This window comes from Cinclus cinclus, chromosome 27, assembly GCF_963662255.1.
Source record: "Cinclus cinclus chromosome 27, bCinCin1.1, whole genome shotgun sequence".
Classification (NCBI taxonomy): domain Eukaryota; kingdom Metazoa; phylum Chordata; class Aves; order Passeriformes; family Cinclidae; genus Cinclus; species Cinclus cinclus.
This window is the reverse complement of record NC_085072.1, coordinates 5,578,061-5,595,773: the sequence shown is the minus strand read 5'-3', so window position 1 is coordinate 5,595,773 and position 17,713 is coordinate 5,578,061. Positions and strand designations below refer to the sequence as shown.

Here is a 17,713-nt window from a genome sequence, read left to right as displayed (position 1 = left end):
TCAGCACTCTGCCTGTCTGCACCCAATCAGACGCCTGGGGGCATTTTGTCGCCCAATGACAAACCAGAAGTGGAGGTGAGTGGCAGGGCGTGCTCCTTCGTGACAGGCCTAGGGACCAGCCAATTAGAGCAGCTCGATAGGTTAACTGGTAACCAATGAGGACAAGGGGCGGGGACAGAACAACTCGCGAGATTTTGAGAGGTACGATGGGAACTCACATCTAAGCGAGAGAGCCAATAGTAAGGGGCGGGGCGTGGCCGCAGAACGATTACTGCAACTGGCAGGCAGGGGAGCCAATCAGAAAGCGGAGGTAAGTTCGGCCCAGTGTCCAATGGGCAGCGAAAATCCTCCTATGGTTGAACTGCCACAATTGACAGGCAGGACCGTCCAATGAGATCGCCGCGCCCTTTCTAACTACCCAATGAGCGAGCGGAGCTGGGGGGCGCGCGACGGCGGCAGCTCCCGCCCCCCCCGCGGGAGCACGGGGCTGGCTGACAGACCGACAGCCCGATACACCAATGGGAACGCGCATCGCCAGGCGGTGGGTGGAGCATCCCCGCGACGGCGGCCAATGGGCGACGGCACCGCCCTGGGCAGCCAATGGGCGCGGGGGGGGGCGGAGCGCACTGCCGGCGCGGCTCCCAAGATGGCGGCGGGTGCGTGAGCGGGCGGTCGGGGAGGCCCGGCGGGAGCGCGGCCGCCGCCGCCATGAAGGGCAAGGAGCGCTCGCCCGCCAAGGCCAAGCGCTCCCGGGGCGGCGAGGACTCGGCGTCCTCCTCCTCGCGCGGTAGCAAGAAGCCGAGCGGCTCGTCCGGTGGAGGCGGCGGCTCCAACGGCGGGAAAGCGGCGGCGGCGTCCGGCGAGAGCAACAGCGGGAGCGGCCGGCGCGGCGCCCACGCGGATAAGGGCGGCCGCGCCGGCAGCCGCGAGTACGAGACAGGTTCGGCGGCGGCCGCGGGCGGCGGGAGCCGGCACGGCTACGGCGGTAAAACCGCGGAGGCGTCGCGGAGCAGCAGCAGCCGCAGCGGTGAATCGCGGGCGGCGGCCGCCGCCGCCTCCTCTTCCTCCTCCTCGTCGGAGCCGGGCGGCGGCGAGTACAAGACGCTGAAGATCAGCGAGCTGGGCTCGGCGCTGAGCGACGAGGCGGTGGAGGACGGGCTTTTCCACGAATTCAAGCGATTCGGCGACGTGAGCGTCAAGATCAGCCGGCTCCCGCCCGGTGCCGGCGCCGCCGACGAGCGCGTGGCCTTCGTCAACTTCCGCCGGCCCGAGGACGCGCGCGCCGCCAAGCACGCCCGGGGCCGCCTCGTGCTCTACGACCGCCCGCTCAAGATCGAGGCCGTCTATGTCGGCGGAGGCAGCGGCCGCCGGCGCAGCAGCCGCTCCCCGGCGCTGCTGGACAAGGAGTCTCCCTACGGCACGGCGGCGGTCGGGGTGGTGGCGGCCGCCGTGCGGCACCCGCCGGCCGGGGCCGCGCAGCGGGCGCTGTCCCCCGCGGGCAGCGGCGGAGCTCTGGGATACCGGGACTACCGGCTGCAGCAGCTCGCCCTGGGCCGGCTTCCGCCCCCGCCGCCGCTGCCGAGGGAGCTGGAGAGGGAGCGGGACTACGGCAGCTTCTACGAGGCGCGGGTGCGGCCGGCCTACGGGCTGGAGCGCGTGGCCGGTGTGGCGGCGGCCGGGGGATTCCGTGGAGGGGGAGGAGGTGCTGGAGCGGCTGGTGAGGAGGAGATCAGCCCTGAGGATGACCAGAGAGCCAACCGCACGCTGTTCCTGGGCAACCTGGACATCACCGTGAGCGAGTCGGACTTGCGGCGAGCGTTTGACCGTTTTGGGGTCATCACTGAGGTCGACATCAAGAGGCCGGGGCGTGGGCAGACCAGCACCTACGGGTTTCTTAAGTTTGAGAATCTGGACATGGCGCACCGGGCCAAATTGGCCATGTCAGGGAAGGTGCTGCTGCGCAACCCCATCAAGATCGGGTACGGGAAAGCCACCCCGACCACCCGGCTCTGGGTGGGTGGCCTGGGGCCCTGGGTGCCCCTGGCTGCCCTGGCCAGGGAGTTTGATCGGTTTGGCACGATCCGCACGATCGATTACCGCAAAGGGGATTCCTGGGCCTATATCCAGTACGAGAGCCTGGACGCGGCGCAGGCAGCCTGCACCCACATGCGGGGGTTCCCCCTGGGGGGACCGGATCGCCGGCTCCGTGTGGACTTTGCCGACACAGAGCATCGGTACCAGCAGCCCTACCTGCAGCCCCTGCCCTTGCCGCCCCCGGCTCATTATGAGCTTGTGGCGGAGGCGGCTGCTTTTGGGGCTCATCGGGGAGCCCCCCCTGACCCTCTCCGGGGGGCCCGGGACAGGACGCCACCGTTGCTCTATAGAGACCGTGACAGAGACCTTTATCCCGAGACAGAGTGGGTGCCCCCGCCGCCCCCTGTGCGGGAGCGGAGTAATCGGGCAGCCGCCTATGACCCACTGGAAAGCCTGGAGCGCCGCCGGGATGGGTGGTCCTTGGAGCGGGACCGCGGGGAGAGGGAGCTGGGCAGTAGCAGCAGGGATCAGCCTAGGAAACGGAGACTGGCGGAGGATGGAGGCCGGCACTTGGACCGTTCCCCTGACAGCGAGCGCTCCTCTTCCTCCCGAAAGCGCCACTGCTTGGCCACAACCTCTCCCCCGGACCGCAGCCCCGAGCTCCTGGGAGGCCGGGAGCGTTACGGTAGTGATCCCGAGCGCTCGTCCCGCTTGCTTCTCTTGGAGCGACCTTCCCCCATCCGGGAGTCCCGCCGGGGCAGCCTGGAGCGGGGGCAGAACGAAAAGCGTGACCGCAAGAATTCTGCAGAGCGGGAGCGCAAGCATCGTGCCGCTGCCGCCACCCAGGAGTGCAAAAGTCCGGCCAAAAAGGACGAGCGGGCGGTGGAGGGAGGTGGCGGAGGCTCCCGGCTCAAACCTCCTCCCCAGAAACAGCAGCAGGACGGGGCAGCGCAGGCTGGGGCAGCGCCCAAGCTGTGCCTGGCTTGGCAGGGGATGCTGCTGCTGAAGAACAGCAACTTCCCGTCCAATATGCACCTGCTCCAGGGGGACCTCGGAGTCGCCAGCAGCCTCCTCGTAGAGGGAGCAACTGGGGGGAAAGTGGCTCAGCTCAAGATCACCCAACGTCTCCGTCTGGACCAGCCCAAGTTGGACGAGGTGAACCGGCGCATCAAGGTGGCGGGTCCCAATGGATACGCCATCCTTCTGGCTGTGCCCGGCGCCTCAGACAACCGCGCCACAGCCACAGCCGCCGAGGCTGCCACCACCTCCACGCAGAGGCCGCTCAGGAATCTGGTGTCCTACCTAAAGCAAAAGCAGGCTGCTGGGGTCATCAGCCTCCCTGTTGGGGGGAACAAAGACAAGGAGAACAGCGGGGTCCTGCACGCCTTTCCGCCCTGCGATTTCTCCCAGCAGTTCCTGGACTCCACGGCCAAGGCGTTGGCCAAATCAGAGGACGACTATCTGGTCATGATCATTGTCCGTGGGGCGTCCTAAGGCCCTCGTGTTCTGTTCCCAACCCTGCCTACTCCTCCATGCAGCCCCTCCAGCGTGTGCCAGGTGCTATGGGATACAGCCTTAGCCAGCCCTGTCGTTATTTTAAATAGATCTTTGTTTGTAGGTGACTTTCCCGGGCCGATTTTCTGTTATTACATTTTTCTATAAAGGTAGAAGCCAGAGAGGTTGGTTAGGAGTAGAGTGAATAGGATATTTTGAGAATTCCCTATCAGTGGGGACAGCAGGAGGCTCAGCCTGCTTTGATTTACAGAAAATAGAAAAATAAGAAAAACTGGGGTGGGGGGGGAGGGGGGAAAAGAAAAACTCCCATCTTCTTAATTTAGATTCATGTCCTTTTTTCATTTCATGTATTTTAAAGCAAGTCCCAAGAGCTCGTCCTCGAGAGAGCTCCAAACCGAACAGACTAGATTTAAAGCACTCAGTGGAAATGGAAAACCACACTTTAATAACAGACTCATGTCAGCTCCTCTTTTGAGTCCTTAAAATTCCATGTCAGCCTCGGGCCCCTTTGGCTCAAGGGATCCCCTCTCTCGGGAGCCACAGTGGTTTTCCTGTTGAGTCATGTGGCTCAAGGTCAACGTTTTTCAGGTGAGCAGCAGCTGCTCTCGGGTACACAGCAGAACACTGAATTCCTTTTTGGAATCCAGCCCCCCAGGTGCATGCACTGAAACTGGGCTTTTTAACAGGTGTACTTCCCTGATTCCCAGCGTATCCCATATGTGCACTTTGGGTTTGTAGCCGTGGTGAGGTTTGGTGAAGAGCTGAGGACTTTGTTGCGAACCAGGAATGTCTTGTGCTCGCTCTTGTGTGCAGGAAACAAGGAGGTGCTTTAAGGAGAACTTGAGTTATATTGTGGGGTTTTGGTTTTACTACCTTTTTTTGTTTGTTTGTTTTGTTTTCCAAGGGTTGCGGGTTCAGTGGGGTCTGGTTCCACAGTGCAAACTGAGCAAGTAAGTGCTTCTCTCCAGAGATGCTTTTCATTCTGTGATAATTTAATTACATAAAAGTTCTCATTAACATTTTACCTCTTTGTTAATAACAAGGAACTGCTGTCTGCTAGGGACTTTTCAGGTACAGCGTGCAGCGGGCATTACATGAGGTTTATCATGGGCACCTGGAGTAAAGTGGTTTCAGCATCTTGGAGAAATATTAAAAATACTCCAAGATGCCAAGGTTTGAGCTCTTGTTTTTGTGATTCAAGGATGAAATAGTTTCCAGGTTGTTTTATTTTTTTTTCCAAATAACATAGTTTTGTTTTTTTTATTTTTCCCCCAGTCATTGGGCACTTTTCTCCAGCTGTCTCAGCCACCTTTGGTAATCCAGGCATTTAGGAGGCAAGAAGGGATCTCAGTCCCTGGTGGGATCTAATTACATGATGCTCTGTTTAACAACTGAGAGGATGTTGCAGCAGCTTCTAAACTGAAGTGTAAATCTCACTGTATCTCTTCACAGGCCCCAAAATTGTAATCTTGCACTTAAACCCAGAATGTAATCTTGCACTTAGCCATGTTTTCAGGGATTTGGGCAACGGAGAAGTAACGCTGCCTCACTTGGTCCGTGCTCCAATAGATTCCTTGGATAATTGATACAGGCACGGGTTGATTTCTGTTACAACTTGCATGGCAAAAATCAAATTCGAAGTGTGGAATAGGATGTGAATAGGAGATGAAGGAGGAAATGTCTTGAATGTATTTTGTGGGTGTAACTGAACTTGCTTGAGTTTCTGTCACAAAAATAGGAATTTTTGTTACTAAACCACTTGTCAGAGAGGGCTGTGGTTTAAGAGGGCTTTGATTCCTTTATCTGCCCAGAATGAATAGACCCAGTACCCCAAACGTTGTGGTGAACTGAGAATTCCATTGTGGCAGCGTCTGTTAAACACAGATTTTGTTTTTATAGCTATCTTTCTTTCTAAATGAAAAGGTGAAAGCCTCATTGAATGCTCTTAAATTTGAGGGTAAAATCCAGGATTTATGGGTTGTCCTTCAATGTGAATGTAAGCGATGGTGGAACTCAGCTGTTCAGCTTACTGTTAACAACAAGAATTTTGGGGAATGACACCGGAAATGCAAGTCACTGTGTTTAAGATACAGCGTGTTTACCACTTATTGCAGAGAATGTTTTAATTGGAGCAGGTGCCTGTTGTGTCTCAGCAGGTGATCAATGCTGCAAGTGCTGCTTGCATTCAAAGGGAGTTTTCTCATTTCATCTGACAGAAATCACTTGCAAGAGTTTTCTGGGAAAGAGACTTGAACAGCCAGGAATTTAAATCTGCCCAAAAACCAGGAAAATAAAAGCACTAAAGTTTGTGTTGGACATTTAAAGTCACTTAGAGCAGCGTTTGTTCCGCTGATCCGCAGCAGGCACCTGCTTAAAAACCCATAAAACTTGGGGTCAGCAAAGCTTGTCGAAGCCAGCTTGGTTTGGGAAACATTTTGGGAAGAACATGCTAGGTGCACTTCCATTTTTCTTTGGAAAATGACAGTGGTTTTAACTGCCACTGGCTTTTAAATTGTGCTGTGCTGGAGAGAAGGAACAGGCAAAGCTGTGTTTGACTCCAGGTTTTCTGGTTCCTTATTTAATGGAGCACTGCTTCTTTGAATCTGGTTTACTTGTGGTTGCTGCTCTGTTTTGTAAGCAAGGATTTGAAAACTCTTTGAGCGTTCTTGTGGTGAAACTTTGGCAGCCTTATTTTTTGCCGGCACTAAGTTCCTGTGCTGCCATCCTGGGTGGTGCAGCTGGGCAGGCTGTGCTTTCCTCCTTGGTCTGAGGTGTTCCCCACTGGAGTAATTGTCCACTGAAGTCAGCTTGGCCAGAGCTGAAGGTTTAGAAGCCTGTGGGTGATACCACTTTGTGTAGAGCAGACCAGATGTAGCAGTTGTTGGCTCTCTCCTTGTGTCTGGCGTTACGTTGCTCTGGCAAGAGCTCAGTATTCCCTCCCGACCTTGTGTGCAGCTGATGTTCTTCTGTTTCATTAGAGTGTTGAATTAGCCTGGAAAAAGGATGTCCTTTTCCTGAATCATTTCATCCTTGTGCTTTATGCTTTGGGGAAAGAACCTCAAATGTCTCATAGTTTTCTTGGAGATTTTAGTTTGTTGTTTTATTTCGTTCGATTGGAAACTTTGTGCAACTTCCTTGGCCTCTGGCCAGTGGCTTTGTTTGCTCCTGAGCTGCTGCCACGGGAGCACCAAGGTTATCTTCAATCCAGAGGTTTTAGGGGCACAAACACCAACACATCCTTGTCACCCTCGCAGAGAGAAAAGGGCATTATTGCCAGGCAGAAAAACATTGCCCTCTCTCTCTTTTGTTTCCTACAAGGATGTTAAAGATGCGATATTTTGGTGACAACATTTTTGGTCTCTATGGAGAGCCAAGTTTTGCAAAGAACAAGTTTCAATTTCTTGTGTGGGTTTGGGAAGCCTCTGGTTGATGGTAACTGAGGTGAAAGGCCTGAGGTATTAATTGGGAGGAGGAGTGAATCAAAATTTTGAAGACAAGTTCAAAAACTCTGAGGACTCAGGGAAAAATGGCTTGGAAAATGCTAGTTCCTGGCTCTAAGCAAAGCAGTGTTGAGGGCAGCACTCCTGGGGAGTGCTGTGTACCCAGAAGGGAAGAAATGGTTGCCATGTGACTCTAGAGCTTTTGGGGTTCTTTCCCCTTTGTCCCCCTGTTTATTTCTTTATAGCACCGAAGGACAGATATTCCAATGATTGCTAGACTGAATGATGAGGTGATTTTTGTATCAGGCTTAAAGCAGACTGGGTGGTGCAGAGAATGGTTCATTGAATATTCATCTTCCTGCAGTTCCAATTGTGTGAAAATGATGGCTAGGAGATATGACTTGAATAGTAACAATTTTAAATTATATTGGGTGTGTCTTTGATTTGACCTTTTAATATTGGCATTGTCTGCTGTTAGAACTGGGCAGCAAAACAAGAGCAGAAAAGCTGTGGAATACAGCATTTCATGGTTTTGTTGATAAGTTGCCTTCAGGAAATATCCAGTGAGGAAAGTCAACCAAATTAACAAGAATTAGGTTGGTTTTTCTCCTGGTTAATGACTTCGATGTGCCCCATCAAGTGTTATTGCAAGTTGAGTAATCATCAGTACTGTAAGCCTAGTTTAATCCTGGTCCAAAAAGAAGCCCTGCACTACTTGTTTTGCATCTATCCCTAGAAGGCGACTTCATTCCGAGGTTTCATGCCTGTGGGTGGTATTGGTGCTTTTTGAAGTCCAAGTAGAATATTCAGAAAGGCCTCGTAGCTCTTTATGTTCATCTGTATAATGTAGGGAGGGGAAAAACCCAAATCTGGTGTACACATTTGTATTGAAATAACATTTTTTTTCCTCCTGCAAGCAAATCTGGTGGACTGCAGAAGACAACCGCATGGGATACCAAGCTCTAATGGACCTTTGGGAAGAGAAGCTGTGGCTTATGTGGAATTTACATGGGCCTCCTGGTGGAAGAAAGCTTATCTGTTTAGTATTTGTGCATTTTACTAAAATGGCAGCTTTAAAAAAAAAAAAAAAGTTGTGTATCTGCTATTGTGATGCCAATGCCCGTGTTTTAAGTGGAAAAAAAAATGACCTCTTTGCTTTGTGCTGTGTACACAAGATTGCTGGAAAAGTAAAGGAATACCCTTTTTATGGCTCACACAGCTTAAAAGTAGCTGTCACTCAAACATGCGCTCACAGTTGAGCTGATTTTGTTTCATTCTAAATAAATTGTTTCTTTTGAGGAAAATGGTTTTTCTGCCTGGAAGTGAATTGACGACAAACGTTTGGCCCCTGTGTTGGCAGCGGAGGGGTTCCTGCTGCTGCTGCCCAATTGAGCTGATAGTTGTGGGTCTTGAGCAAGAAGCAGGGAGAGCACCGACACTTTCGCGTTGATCGACCTGTGGTACCAGTCAGAAGAATTGTGTCTGATGGCCTTGCTGTGGCCCCCGTGTTTGCAGTGAAAAAGGGGTCACTTGCTGCGTTTCTCCTCAGCGGGACGGGGCAGCGGTGCTGCAAGAAGCAGGGAAGCACCACCCCAAGTCTGGGGCTTCGCTGGTTGGAAGAGCCGGAGTTACTGAATTTTAAGTTTCTGATTTATTTTGTTCACCCAACGTGTTTGCCTTTAGTTTTGATTCTTGGTTTTTTTTATAGTTTTGAAGAAAAAAGTTTTGAAATTGCTTTGAATCTTGCACGTAAAACCTTTTGCACCAAAATTGCCAAAAGAAAAAGAGAAATGAGTCCTTAAAAGTGTTTAAATGCTGTTAATAAAGCCTTTCCTGCCGTACGCGAGGCGCTCCTCCATCTCCAGGGGCTTTTCAGCAGTTGTGGGTTTAGTGCTGAACGGATGAAGAGTTCCTGAGAGCTGGAGGCGGTAATTTAAACCTTTGCGTGGTGTCTCAGTGCCTTATTTTGACCGGTTTTGAAGCCAGTGGTTCCACACGCCTCGGATGTGCATGTGCCCTGCTCGCGTCCCGGCCCTGCCGCGCGCTCCGTGCAGGCGCTCCCGGTGTAGTACAGATGGGGAGAGGAGAAGCCGGAGGCGGCCCGAAAACATTGTGTGCTGTAGTTCTCCTGCCCCGGGGGCTCCTGAGCTTTGGAAGGCTGTTCCAAAGGAGCACAACTCCGTGTTTGCTGCAGGAGACTTCGGGGACCGCGGCCGTCGAGAGGAAGCCGCCACTGCTGCATCTTCGGCTTCGGGAGCTCCCGTGTTTGTGCTCGTGGTAGAATTCTTGTGACGTGCCATGAAGACACCTTGAAGGGCAGCTTGCCCTGTTTGCCTTGACATACTTTAACCTCCACGGATAACCCCCTGCAGCCGGGCAGGATCTTTGCTAGGCTGCAGATGCCTCTCAGCCGACGGATGCTGTGGTTGTGCTCTGCAAGGTGTCTGTTCCCGGGGCAAAGCGCTGTGTAAATCCCTAAGACAGGTAAGGGGCTGGAAGAGGTTGAACTGAGTTGTAATGTAAAAGGAGATTGTTGTTCGCCTTTTGTTGTCTTGATTCTCCAGTTTATTAATGCTTATTAATTGTGTTTTCTTCAGTCACCGTGCTGCTCCACCCGCTCAGGAGCAAAGGAGCCGACTCTTGGATGTGCTTCCCTGTTTATTGGGGGATCCCGTTAACAAACAGGGCAGTGCACATACAACTATGGGTTCTCAGCTTGGCAAGCTGGAGCTGTTATTTTGACTTTATGAACTGCTTGGATTAACACTGCTTTAACCCAGAGCAGTGTTTATAATTTGTATGTGTTGATAAGGAAAGCCACGCCAATGATTTGGCAAAGTGTCTGTGTTTGTGGGATGCTGGTGTAATAATTTAAATGAAGCTTTTTGTTGTAAATAGGAGCAATTGTAGCTATTGCTGGTTGTGAGGGAAGGGAATTGGAGAGGGGAAACTCAGGAGATGCCTTTTCTTCTAGAACTTGGTGTTTGCAGTTCAAACTCCTATTTTTTGCAGTGTATTTCTTGTGCTGTTGAGATACAACCACTGAATATCCTGTGAAGTGTTGTACAATAGGTCTGGGGCTGGTAGCAATAATGGGAGATGTGTTCCAGCCCCTTTGCCTGGGCTGGGAGGTTAATGCTGACAGGAGATGGGTGATCTGTTAGCGTACCCCCAAAAAGGGGATCTTTTTGGCTAGCTGGTTATCTGTTCAAGTATCCAGCTGGTTGTGTCAGGGCTTGGACACTACCCCACTTTTTGGGTGTGCTTTGAAGTATCAGTGGCTGTTCCAGAAGAGTTCTGCCTCTGAGTCAGATTTCACTGTGTGTTTCACTGGGAGATGGTTCCCTGTCTCCTTTACATCATGCATTTATTGTAGAGACTCGGAGGTATGGTGGGATGTGCTGTGGGATGGTTCTCCTACAGTCACTTTGCACTAGCGAGTTGTTTATCGGGTGCTGGGTCTGCCTCTCTGCCTTCTGAAGGGCTTAGAAGGATGCTCCAGTGGCCAGGTAGAGCCAGGCTATTGTTAAAACCAGTCTCTTGGAAGGGTTAAGTGCTCTATATGCATCATATTAATTTGGCTAATGAGACTTCTGGGGAAAGTGGATTTATAACGAGAACCATTTAATTAACTGCACTGCAGCAGGGAGCGATGCGAGCGGATTAGATGGGAGCCGGTTATTTGAATTCACACGTTTTTTAGAACTGTGCTTTTACCAGCTGCGGCTGAATTAATAAGTTTAAAACATCAGATGGCCCAGATTCTGCTCTTGGCCTATAACAAGCTTGTGTTGGCCTCATGCTGCTGGTTTACTATGAAATGGCAAATGGTCTTGGAGGTTCTGCTCACACCTCGTGTCCTGAGGTCTGGGGCAAAGACCAGAAAGAGTTTGGTCAAACAGGCAGAGCACTGGGAAGGCTCTTGGGCAGATGGCTTTGTGGTTCCCCTTGTGTCTCCTGCGGTTCTTGGCTCAGAGCCCTGTGCCTGAGTGTAATTAGAGCTGCCTTGAGAACTGGGTGAGGTGAACTCCTAAGGCAGAGTAAGCTCTGGGGGACGGGCTCAGCACGTGCTGTGATGGGTTTAACAGGAGTCTCCTGCTGCTGATCCTGTTTGGCCACGTGCTGCTGGAGGTACCTGTAGTAGGAGCAGAGAACACGGCCAGTGGCACAAAGGTTTTTTCCTCATTTATACCCCGCTCCAGGGATGTATTAATTAAACACTGGAACCCGGGGTGTGGATGCTGTCAAACATGCTGCTGTTGCTGTGCATTAATGAGTTGCCACCTCCCAGCCCAGCTCCTGTGCCCAGGTTGGGTTTGAACTGGTTGGTGTGTGTTGTTCCAGGACGGGGATGGGATGTGGTGGGCCCCACAGATGAGCAGATGAGCTGTAGGTTAATTATGGGTCACAGCTATTTCATCTCCTTATCTGCTTGCCTTCACCTTCATTCCCAGTTCTGCAATGGCAGCCCAAGATCAGGCTGGAGATTTTTAGCTCTCTTCAGTATTTCCTGTCCCCAGAGCAGTGATAGGTCAGGCCAAGGTTTAGCAATGCTCACCATTTGACCCAGCCCCGAGCTGGCAGCTTGCCCTGGCGTTTCTGCCCTTTGTGCAGGCAAGCACTTGGATCCTCCAGCCAGGCTCTGCTTTCAGATGCATTCCAGGCTGTACAACTGCACATTTTACAGCTGAGGACACAAATGTGTCTGAGGACACACAAGGGGTGCAGAAGGGTTTGAGTGAAGGGAAGCCAGCGAGGTCTCCTGGGGTTGTTGTTAAGCCCATGGAGGAGAGATGTCCTTTGGGCCATGGAGGTGTTTGCACCCCCCCTGGCCAAGGGATTGCTTTGGTTGTTGCCAACCTGGGCTGCTCCAGCTCTGACCTGAGCAGAGGTTCAGGGCAGGATGAGGTCCTGAACCACCAGAGCTGCTGTCGTTGAGGCTTGTGGGGAGCACATGGTGAGAAAAGGGGATGTTGATGTTTCTCATGCTGCTCTTCTTGGGTGGGTGAAGACAAGACTGTGTACAGAATTCAGGAGGGACTCCTTGTCAGGAGCTGGAGTGACAGGACAAAGGGGAGTGGATTCAACTGAAAAAGGAGAAATTGGGGTTTGATATTGGAAGAAATCCTTGTGGGGGTGGGCAGGCCCTGGCACACAGTGCCCAGAGCAGCTGTGGCTGCCCCACCCCTGAAGTGTCCAAGGCCAGGCTGGACGGGGCTTGGAGCAACCTGGGATAGTGGAAGGTGTCCCTGCCATGGCAGGGAGAGGAACAAGCTGAGCTTTAAGGTTTTTTCCAGCCCAAACCATTCCAAGGTTCTGTGACTTCAAGACCTTGTGTTTCACCTCTGCCAGCCCAGCTTGCCCCTCTGGCACTGAGGCACAGCATGTTCTGAGCTCTCAGGTATCTGACAGTGCCTTTGCTGTTCCTCGTGGCACTCAGAGCTGCACCCCAAGAGCAGCTTGAGGCTGGGAGAGCCCAATCCCACCCAGACCCCCATTCCTGTGACCACTCTTGTGTCAGCCAGGGTGGCTGTGGCTCCTTTCCAGCTTGTCCAAAGGCTTGAGGGGATGGAGCTCGGTTTATTGGTGTTCTCTTTGTCTCTGGGGTGTTGTAAAGACACCCTTTGCCTCTTTCTTCCAGAGTACAATCCTGGCTCTGTCTTTTCCATCTGAGGGATATCTGTAGGGGAAAGTTTTGCAAAGCTTGGTGGTGGCTTCAGAGGCAAAGTCTGCTTTGGAAAAGAGACTTTGACCTGTGAATTACTTCTGGAATTGTCCGTGGCCATGAGCAAGAGCTCCCATCCCCTTTGTGGTTTCTGCAGGCTGGAAACTTTTCCCCTGAGGATCTCAGCTAAAACTAAAACTTCTGGGTTTTCAAACATCTGTTTTAATTTTTGTTCTGTAAAGTCACTGATAAATTCACACGGACTTCAGTGAAATCTATTATGGTGTCTTTAAAGATTTTTATTATTTTCCAAACAACTCCCACCTCCTATGAAGGCCTTCAGCTCCTCAGAAGTGAAACTTTTAAATTCAGGCTCTGCTGAATTGCAGCCTAATAATGCTCTGCATCATAAACACATCTGCAGAACATGTTCCAGGCTGGGGGGAAAACCAGCACCAAAAAAAGTGTTCCTGTTACCAGTGTGTGAGGGCAAGTAAACAGCCCAGACCACAAAGTATCTGCCAGACAGGGCGAGGGAAGAACAGCCACGTTTCCTGCAGCTGGAAGGCCCTGTTGTCATATCCTTACCCAGCTATTTTAAATTGCTTTTGGCTTTCTTCACATGGTTTAAGGTAAACACAGGAACCTCGGTGGTGTCAGTAGCTGAAGCACCTTGTCTTGGGTGTGTTTTGTGCTGCCACAGATGTGAAAAAGCCTCTTGTTCCCCTTTCAAATGGGAATTGTGGAGATTTTGCCCCTGTGGTTAATGAGTGTGCTGGGAGCAGGGCAGCACAGCAGTCCAGCAGCTTTGGGTTCAAACAACCCCTGCAAAGGTCCAAGGGAGATCCCAGGGATTGGGTTAAACCCAGAGTTCTTGTCCCTCACCCTGGTCTCAGCCCTCTGAGGAGGTGTGGGATTCCCAGACAGCTCTCCAAGCAAACCCAGAGCTTGGGCACTTTGGAGAAACAACCAATAAATTTAATAAGAATTAATCCCAGCCCAGCCCTTGGAGGGGATCTCACTGCGAGATAAAAATTGTTCCTTATTTTATGGTAAACATCAGGATCAACTTCCTCCATGTCCAATGCCTGGGTTTATCTGCTGCTGGCATCTGAGGAGTGCTGGGAGAGTCACAGCCTTGGTTTTTAGTAGATTATGTTTTTTATCAAGGGCAGAGCCTGAGCACAGAGAGTGCAGGGTAAGGAGAGGCTTATTTTGTGCACTGTGCAATGCCTAAATCCATGTTCTGGGAGCTCTGTGCTGCCTTTCAATGACCCAGAATACAGAACAAGGAAGAGAAACCTGCAGCTGGTAGCCAGGACACTCAGGGGTGTACAGTGACTGTATAAATTAATAATTCCAATGGGAATGGGGGGTGCAGTGTGCTTCCTGATGTATGTGATCTCCAATTGCACTGACTTCTGTAGCTTTGATAGACCCAAGCTGAGTCTTAGCAGCTTTTTATCCTGGCATGTGGAACACCACTTGAAGCAGGTTTAAGACCCAGCAGGTGCCCACCCCATAAATCAATTCTGCCTGGCAAGCACTGGGAGCAGGTCCTGGAAGCCGCCCAGGTTTTCCTTCAGGATTACACCTGGGAGTAAATTCCTGGCTAACAATTGTAAAGCATTTCCTTCCCAGGAAGGGTGGCACCCCTGCAGCCCAGCTGTTTGCATGCCACAAACCCAGCAGTGATCCTTACCTTCCATGTTTTCTTCTTGCTTTCTTAATCTTGTGGTGCTAAAATTAATCATGATTCAGGATATCAGTATTCAGGATATCAGTCCCCTGTCTGTTGGTGCTCAGGAAACTAATTATCTAAATGAAGCTGATATTTTTTTTTTTTCCAAAGGGACTCAGGTGTTGTACCAGGTCTTTGCTGGGGTACAGTGAAAAATGGAGGCTGTGTTTTGGGTTCCTTTGGTCACTTGGAATCCTCCCAGCCAGTTCTGGTTCCCTGCAGGTCGCTGGATCTTTGGAGAGTTCTTTAGTGTTTGGTTTCTCTGCACCATGCATTTTAGAAGGTTTTTAAACCAATGAACCCTGGTTAAAGTGCTTCCAAATACAGTTTCCCATCAAGACCCAGCTGGCCATGGAATATTATCCCACGTGCAGAGGATGAGCTTGGGCAGGAAATGTTCCCCCAGGTGACTCAGGGCACAGTGCTGAGATTGGCATTGGTTTTCCAGGGGGTTTGATTTATTGTGTGTGCAGTTATCTTCTTGGAGAGATCCAGGAGGCTGCTGGTGATTTCTTTCCAGCACAAAGTGTGGAGATGCTGCCTGTGAGGTACACGAGGGCTGGAAGGTAGGAGGGATCCTGTTCTCCACTGCCTTCCCAGGACCAGGAGGGATGGCTGGGAGGGCACCACCCTTCTACAAAGCATTTTTCATGCTGAGGATCATTTTTAGCCATTGCTGCTGATTTTCTCTCCCACAGATGAATAGTGGAAAAATTTCCTTTGAGTAAGGGAAACAATTTCAGGAATAATTTCTGCATAGAAAAGGTCAGGCCTTGGCAGGGGCTGCCCAGGGAGGTTTGGAGTGCCCATCCCTGGAGGTGCTCAGGGAGTGCCAGGACATGGCACTCAGTGCTCTGGGCTGGGGACAGGGTGGGGATTGGACACAGGCTGGACTTGATACCCAGGAGGGCTCTTCCACCTTAAAGATTCTGTGAAGGGAGTAGGGACACAAAAGGGATTTTCTAGTCCACCTCAGATTGCACCTTTTAGCCTCATTTGTGTCCCAGCAACCTCTGCTCTTGCATTTCTCCACACACCCTGTCTGTTCTGCACTACACAAAACCAGCTTTAGGAAGTGATTTGCAAGATGACTTCAGTGGGATGGGAAAACCTTCCTGGGGGCAGATGTTCCCATCCTGCTCACTGCTGGTTTCTCTCATGCACATGTTGTATCCTGCAGTAAAGAAATGCCTTTGGTTTTCAGAGCTGCCAGGGGAACTGAACCATCTGTTCTGTGCTTGCCTTCCCAGCACGAGGTGTGAGCAGAGATGTGTTTGACCATCAGAAGTTACCCTGGGCCTGCTCAGTGGGAAGACAAAGGTTTGAAGACTTCACCAGCCCACTGGCAGGATGGTGCAGGGCTCCTGGGAGGAGTTTCTCATTGTGGGCATTGGTTTCCTCAACAATTTTGGATAGACAAGAGGTAATGGTGGCTGGAGAAAGGTGCTTTGCCTGTGCAGGATTATTTTGGGGGCAGATAAAGGCTGGTGGTGCCCATCCATGGGCTGGGATGTGGGAAATGGGAGCTCCTGAGCTGTTTGCTCCTCTGCAGAAGGAAAGAGAGGGGGGACAAGCACTCCCATTTTGCTAAATCAGGGTGAGGAATTGGTGACATATTGGTCTGATGGGGAGACAGAGCAGGACTCCCCTTAAAATCCTGGGGGTTTGAAGGGGAGCTTTGTTGGAGCAGATGGGATGGGGAGTGTGGACACCACATCCTGCCAAGTTGTTTCTTGGTGGCAAAAGAGGTGAAAATATCACAGGGCTTGTGCTGAGAGGAAGGTGTTGAGCAGAGGCTTCATTTACAGGGCGAGAGCAGAACATAGGGAAAGGTGTTGGAATTGTGCAGAGTGGGAGCAGCAGGGTGAGGAGATGGTGGGGTGCCTCTTTCTTTGCTTTGGTCCCACTCTGTTAAAAGCCAAAAACACAGCTGCTCTTAGGGAGAAGCAGAATTAGTTGGGGTTTAAATCTTTAAGACTGGAAAACCTGAAGCCAAGGCTCCCGCATAGTTCCTGTAAGAGCAGCAAACCAAAGCTGCTGGCAGTGTTTGATTCGGTGAGAGCGAGGAATTTTATTGTTTCAAGGGGTGAAAACTGAATTTTTTTAAATGAAGACTTCCTCCCTGCTGCAGAAGGGCTTGGCTGAGGCCTCAGTGCAGGACTGGCTCAGTATGGTACCTGTTCATCCCCCTTCAACTCCCAGTGCCTTAAACACGTCAGAAATAATAATCTTATCCGGAAATAAGAATCTTACCCAGAAATCCTGGTGGTTTGGAACGTTCCCCCCTCGGGATCCTGTCCTGGGTGCAGATATTAACTGGTCCATCCTAATCACAGAGTGCTGGATGAGGTTCAGGGTATAAAAGGATGATGGTTACAGTGTAAAAGGACCATTCCCAAAGCACTTGCTGCCTGCAGATTCCTGTGATAAGCTGTGCAACAGTATATGAAAAATGAACTGGTTTGTAGCACTGATATCCCCCATTCCCTGTCATTTCCCCCTCATTTAAGCACGATTTCTTTGGCACTGTATAATTGTGTTACTGCTGGATTTGGTTCCTCTATGGAGGAACTTTCTTACCTCTGACAGTGTTGGAGCTCCTTGAAACTGTTACTCTCTAGCTTTTTATTAAATATAGACCACCTCATTTTTGGACTTGAAATGACCCATTTCACAGTTTACAGGAGTGCTTCTATAGGTGAAACAACTCTCTTGCTGCCTTAATATTAAAAAAAAGGGGGTGAGGAATAAAAGGGGTGAGAAAAAAAATAGGATAATCAAATCTCCTTAATAATTAAAAAAGGGGAAAGGTAAAAAGAAGGATAGTGCCATTGGCTGGAATGAATATCCCAGGTTGACATAGTAATTTGAAATACCTGGTGATAATGCAAAACATTGCACCTTCACTGCTGGGAAGGAAGTCAAAGCTGCTGTGTTGTGTCTTACCCTTCCAAATGCAATCTGTGGGATGCTGGTTGAATCCAGGCTCAGCACTGGAGCTGCCTTTGTGTGTTAGGGGATCCCTGGGAATCTCTGGATAGTTGGGAAGCTGGGGAGAAGGGCAGAGGAGGCCAAGGGGGGGGGGGGGGTGGTCTCTGACTTTGCTGCGTCGTGATTCTGGCTTTAATTAAAACTGGTTTTGCCTCCAGGTCCTCTGTGCTGTGGCTATAAATGTGCCTGGAAGGTGGAATCACTGCAGCATCCTCCCCACAGAGAGAGGGGCTCCTGGAGCAGCTGATCCTCAGGGAAGTATCACCCTGATCTCCCTGTCCCTGCCCCTGCATCCCTCCCTGGGGCCAATTGTTTGTGTCTGAATAG

At 51.2% G+C, this 17,713-nt stretch overlaps 1 protein-coding gene across 1 annotated transcript; it reads left to right on the top strand.

Annotated features, from left to right (window-relative positions):
• The first annotated feature begins 708 nt into the window (after window positions 1–708).
• Window positions 709–17,604, top strand: RBM15 (RNA binding motif protein 15). Its single transcript, XM_062509785.1, has 4 exons — window positions 709–3,591; window positions 7,907–9,473; window positions 15,646–15,818; window positions 17,545–17,604. Exon 1 carries the CDS (start codon window positions 709–711, stop codon window positions 3,526–3,528), a length of 2,820 nt encoding a protein of 939 aa, XP_062365769.1. The 3' UTR covers window positions 3,529–3,591; window positions 7,907–9,473; window positions 15,646–15,818; window positions 17,545–17,604.
• The last annotated feature ends 109 nt before the right edge of the window (window positions 17,605–17,713 follow it).